Below are 4,752 nucleotides of genomic sequence, written 5' to 3' on the forward strand. Positions count from 1 at the left end.
CGAATCCACAGATGATTTGACAGAAGTCGAAGCTGAAACAAACAAGGCCTTACTGGGATTGAGCCGGAAGATTCCATAACTTCAAAAGAATTCTGAACATCATGCACTCTTAACTCTTGTGATGAAAATGAAGAGACGTGCAACATTCCCTTTGTTTCGCTCTCTAAACACACACTTTACAAGTATGCATTTAGAAGCAGAGGTATTTGCTGGCCACAATTATAGATGACACAACACAAGGGTCACCGATCTCTATCATATTGCTACAGAATTAACAATCAACATTAGTAACTTGTAACACAGAGAGAACTCCCTCTATAAGACCAACAGAAAGGGGCCAAATGAGCAATAATTCATTGAAAAGGTGTTCCTGCTAAAGAGAATACCACAGGGAATGGCGAGAAGAGATTACATGAGTCACCTCCCGGATACAAGATATTGGCGGACTGGTAATAACTTTCAGTTGCAACGAAGGGAAAACGGAAGACCGTCATGACAGCAGTGATTTATTGGACAAGCTGTTTCACAGAATAGCTGCTAGACCTTCCTTTTGGGCAGGTGGCCTGTTCCCCGGAAATGCAGTGCTAGATACATCAACAAGTGCCTTGAAGCTGTATGGCTCGTGCATTGACAGCTCTGAGAGCACCTTCCTGTTCAGTTGGATGTTCTCCTTCATCAATCCATGCATGAAGTTGCCATAATTCACCTGGCAGTCAGATGCAAGAAAAGAGCTACTTAAACCACAGAATGCAAGGCTGCTAGTTTTCTATCGACCTGCCTGTCTTGAGATAATCATTCAAAAGATGATGTTTCTTTCTTTTTATTCATAAATAAATAAAAAAGACTATGGTTATTAGACATTCCTAGCAAACAGGTCGAGACATACCCCATGCAGTCGTGTACCAGCATTGATGCGCTCAATCCATAGGGACCGCATGTCTCTCTTCTTGTTACGCCTGTCCCTGTAGGAATATTGCAAGGCTTTCTCAACCCTCTCCCGCGCTATCCTTATGCAATTTTTTGCCCTTCCTCTAAATCCCTTTGCCAACTTGAAAATCTTCCCCTTGTTCATTTTGTAGCTAACAAGCTGCTAGATGCTTGGACTCCCGTCCTACAATCTGAAACAAAAGATTTTAAATAACTTTTAAAAAACTCTTAGCTAATAAGTAGTACTTAACTAGAAGCAAGGTTTTCTGTATTGATTTTCACTACAAAAATCAAGAACAGATCTAACAGCTTAAGCTCCCTGCACTACACTAAAAACTCTTAGAGGAAACATATGATAGCGCAAATTCATGTGCACTGTTAGCTCCACACAGAAACACTGCGTAGCCACCGAAAATTCAGAACATTTCTCTTTGTTTGCTCTGCAAATAGTAACATATGCTGTCATATGATACTCTTTTTAATAAACAGCAGGCTATTCATACAATATATGGCCCTGAACTTTTATTCAACATGAACATCCCGGTGAGGAGTTGACAGAATGTTCTCGCCGTGCTCCGTTATCCACCACTGTCAAGGGAATGGGGACCCGTTGGGGCTTGTTTGGTTGTTGGGGAAACAACCCACTAGGGGAACCATCCTTCCACACAATCCCCACATGGACTGAATGTCGCTCTATTCGATCCCCTCCACCATGAGAATTCGTTTGGACTGACAGGGATTTTCATATACTACCTCCATTTCTAAATATAAGACCTTTTAAAGATTTCAATATGAACTACATACGGATATACATAGACATATTTTAGAGTGTAGATTCACTCACTTTGCTCCGCCCTATATGTCTTCCGTATTGGAATATCTAAAAGGGCTTATATTTAGACACAGAGGGAGTATAAAACAACTCAAGAAACTGGAAAATGTCTCAGGGAAATTCAATAATTCACACAATTCCCGAAAATATCCTAAAAGTCTGAAATCGTATGGTACGCATAGCTACCGCCCTGTAGCAGGACATATCAACATACATGGATGCTACAAGCGAAGGGGGTAGTTTCGCTCGGCTACGGGATGGGTTCTACCAGCGGCGGGATGGCCGATGCAACGCCCTTGCGATCTACGGGATGGGTTCTCGTCAGATGTGGATTAACATCAACTGCAACTGGACAAATTTTCTCCCTTTATGATAAAAAAGGAATTTACTGCACTTCGTGAGTGCGGAGGGAAAAGGGATCGTTGGCAATAAGAAAATTGTGCGAAATCATACCTTCCCGCCGAAGCGTCGCTCCGTGGTGGCTGCTGCTCGTCGGAGGGATGCTAAAGCTAGACGGCGGCGGCGGAGGGTGGAGGGTTTGGGGGCTTTGTTCTAGCGGGACTTAGCAGCGCAGTGGGCCGGCCTTGAATGGTCCATGTTACAGCGTCTGGGAATGGGCCAGCCTATTAAGCGGTTAGCTGGGAGGAACGGTTTTAAAAAGGTTCTGAAAGCTTCCAAGTCGGGTTTTATTTTACCTTTTTCCTTTATTTACTTCTCTGTTGGTTTTTCTGTTTTATTTAATCGGTTTATTCATTTCAATTTCATTAGTAAATTTTCTTTTTTCTTTTTTTTTTCACTGGCTTTCTGGGTTTATTTTATTTTTCTTTCTTTCTTTTTCACCACTTTTATTTTCCTATTTTAATGTTAATGAATTTGTGAATATTTTTAAAACAACAACAACAATAAAGCATTTACTCCAATCAAGTTGAGTTAGGCTGCAGCTGGAACCCATAAGATCTCAATACTAACTCATGGTTACTGAAAAAAGGTTTTCCCCCGCTTTGTATTTCGAAGCAACCAACACCGGTACAAGGAACGCTGGGGCGAACAACACATCAAGCCCAAAGAAAATGAAAAAGAAACAAATGCCAACAACGGCAGCTTAACAAAGCGCGGATGACCCGCCACCGCTACGCCCTTCAGAAACAAACCACCACAAACTGAGGCTCCGAACCGCCGCGCACCAAGCAGCACCTCCAAGAAGGAATGCGACGCCGACGACGCTGTTGCCCGGACTTGTCCTAGGGTTTACCCCGGCACGCGGAGGGAGGTGGGGGGTGGATATCACCGACACCCTCCAGGAAGGGATGGTGGCACCTGCAGGTGTCACCGCATCGGAGCCGAAGAACCGGCAAGGATTTCTCCCGCACTCCAACCCCACCGTCAACGGACCGGAGCCGACCAGCCAGACCACTGCCCACCACCATGCGCCAACGCGGTTGTGCCGCCACCCACGCCACCTCACTGCGAACACCAACACGAGACCGAGAGGACCGGAGAGAAGCGCCCCACGGAGGAAGAAGCAGCGCCGAAGCCGAACGGGAGGGAACCACCTCCACTGCCGTCGTGCGAGAGGCCAGAACCTCCGACACCATCGCGGTAGCCGTCCGGACGCGACAGCAGGGCATTGCCAGGCCACCCCTGGCCCGGCCAGGCCCGAAACGGGCCTGCTAAGCCCCGCCGCCATGCTGCAGCAAGCCGGCGATGGCGCCGCTAGCACCCTGCCGCTCATCGCCTCTCCCCCGCCGCCACGCCGCAACGGCCTTGCGACCTAACCTCGTCAGATGTGGATTAACATCAACTGCAGCTGGACAAGTTTTCTCCCTTTATGATAAAAAAGGAATTTACTACACTTCCTGAGTGCAGAGGGAAAAGGGATCGTTGGCAATAAGAAAAATTGTGTGAAATCATACCTTCCCGCCGAAGCGTCGCTCTGTGGTGGCTGCTGCTCGTCGGAGGGATGCTAAAGCTAGACGGCGGCGGCGGAGGGTGGAGGGTTTGGGGGCTTTGTTCTAGCGGGACTTAGCAGCGCAGTGGGCCGGCCTTGAATGGTCCAGCCTATTAAGCTGGGAGGAACGGTTTTAAAAAGGTTCTGAAAGCTTCCAAGTCGGGTTTTATTTTACCTTTTCCTTTATTTACTTCTCTGTTGGTTTTTCTGTTTTATTTAATCGGTTTATTCATTTCAATTTCATTAGTAAATTTTGCTTTTTCTTTTTTTTCACTGGATTTTCTGGGTTTATTTTCTTTTTCTTTCTTTCTTTTTCACCACTTTTATTTTCCTGTTTTAATGTTAATGAATTTGTGAATATTTTTAAAACAACAACAACAATAAAGCATTTACTACAATCAAGTTGAGTTAGGCTGGAGCTGGAACCCATAGGATCTCGATACTAACTCATGGTTTCGGCATGTAGATATCTAACTTCCATGAATCTCTATCCATGACTAGTTCTTTGATGATATGACCATTTTTCAAAGTAGTCAACACCTTTTTTGTGCATTATTTTTCTAAATTCGTAAACATTTAAATAAATTTTGTATTTTTAATTCATGTAAAACAATTAAATTTGCAATCGTTCATTTCAAATTCAAGGACATTTTTTAAAATTCAGGATCATTTTTCAAATACATGAACATATTTCTAAATATATATGATTATTCAAATTCATGAACATTTTAAAAAATTCTCAAGGTTTTCAAATTCGTGAACATTTTTTCAAATTTGTGAACATGATTTTGAAATTCTTGAAGCTTTCTAAATTTACAGAAAAAATAAAAAAGTTAAACATTTTCCAAATTCCTGAACTTTTTTATAATTCGTAGACATTTAAAAAAATCCTGAACAAATTTTAATATTTACAAAAAATAATATTCATGGACCTTTTTAAGTTAAAAATTAAAAAGGCAAAAATAAGAAAATGTAGTGGGGAATATTTAGAAAAACACGTGTTCACTCGCTAATTGAGCAGCTCATGTGTGGGGGAGTGGGGGGG

The 4,752-nt window shown here is 43.1% G+C and overlaps 1 protein-coding gene across 2 annotated transcripts; it reads right to left on the minus strand.

Annotated features, from left to right (window-relative positions):
- Positions 1-251: 251 nt before the first annotated feature.
- On the minus strand, positions 252-3,726 carry LOC119276881 (50S ribosomal protein L20-like). 2 transcript variants are annotated; one of them, XM_037558053.1, is made up of 3 exons: positions 3,673-3,726; positions 887-1,118; positions 252-706 (listed from the first exon to the last, which is right to left on the minus strand). In XM_037558053.1, exons 2-3 carry the CDS (start codon positions 1,070-1,072, stop codon positions 524-526), a joined length of 369 nt encoding a protein of 122 aa, XP_037413950.1. In that variant the 5' UTR covers positions 1,073-1,118; positions 3,673-3,726; the 3' UTR covers positions 252-523. The 2 variants fall into 2 exon arrangements, with proteins under 2 accessions (XP_037413950.1, XP_037413949.1); XM_037558052.1 differs by lacking the exon at positions 3,673-3,726 and adding an exon at positions 2,213-2,353.
- Between the last annotated feature and the right edge of the window lie 1,026 nt (positions 3,727-4,752).

This window comes from Triticum dicoccoides, chromosome 3B (assembly GCF_002162155.2).
Source record: "Triticum dicoccoides isolate Atlit2015 ecotype Zavitan chromosome 3B, WEW_v2.0, whole genome shotgun sequence".
Classification (NCBI taxonomy): Eukaryota; Viridiplantae; Streptophyta; class Magnoliopsida; order Poales; family Poaceae; genus Triticum; species Triticum dicoccoides.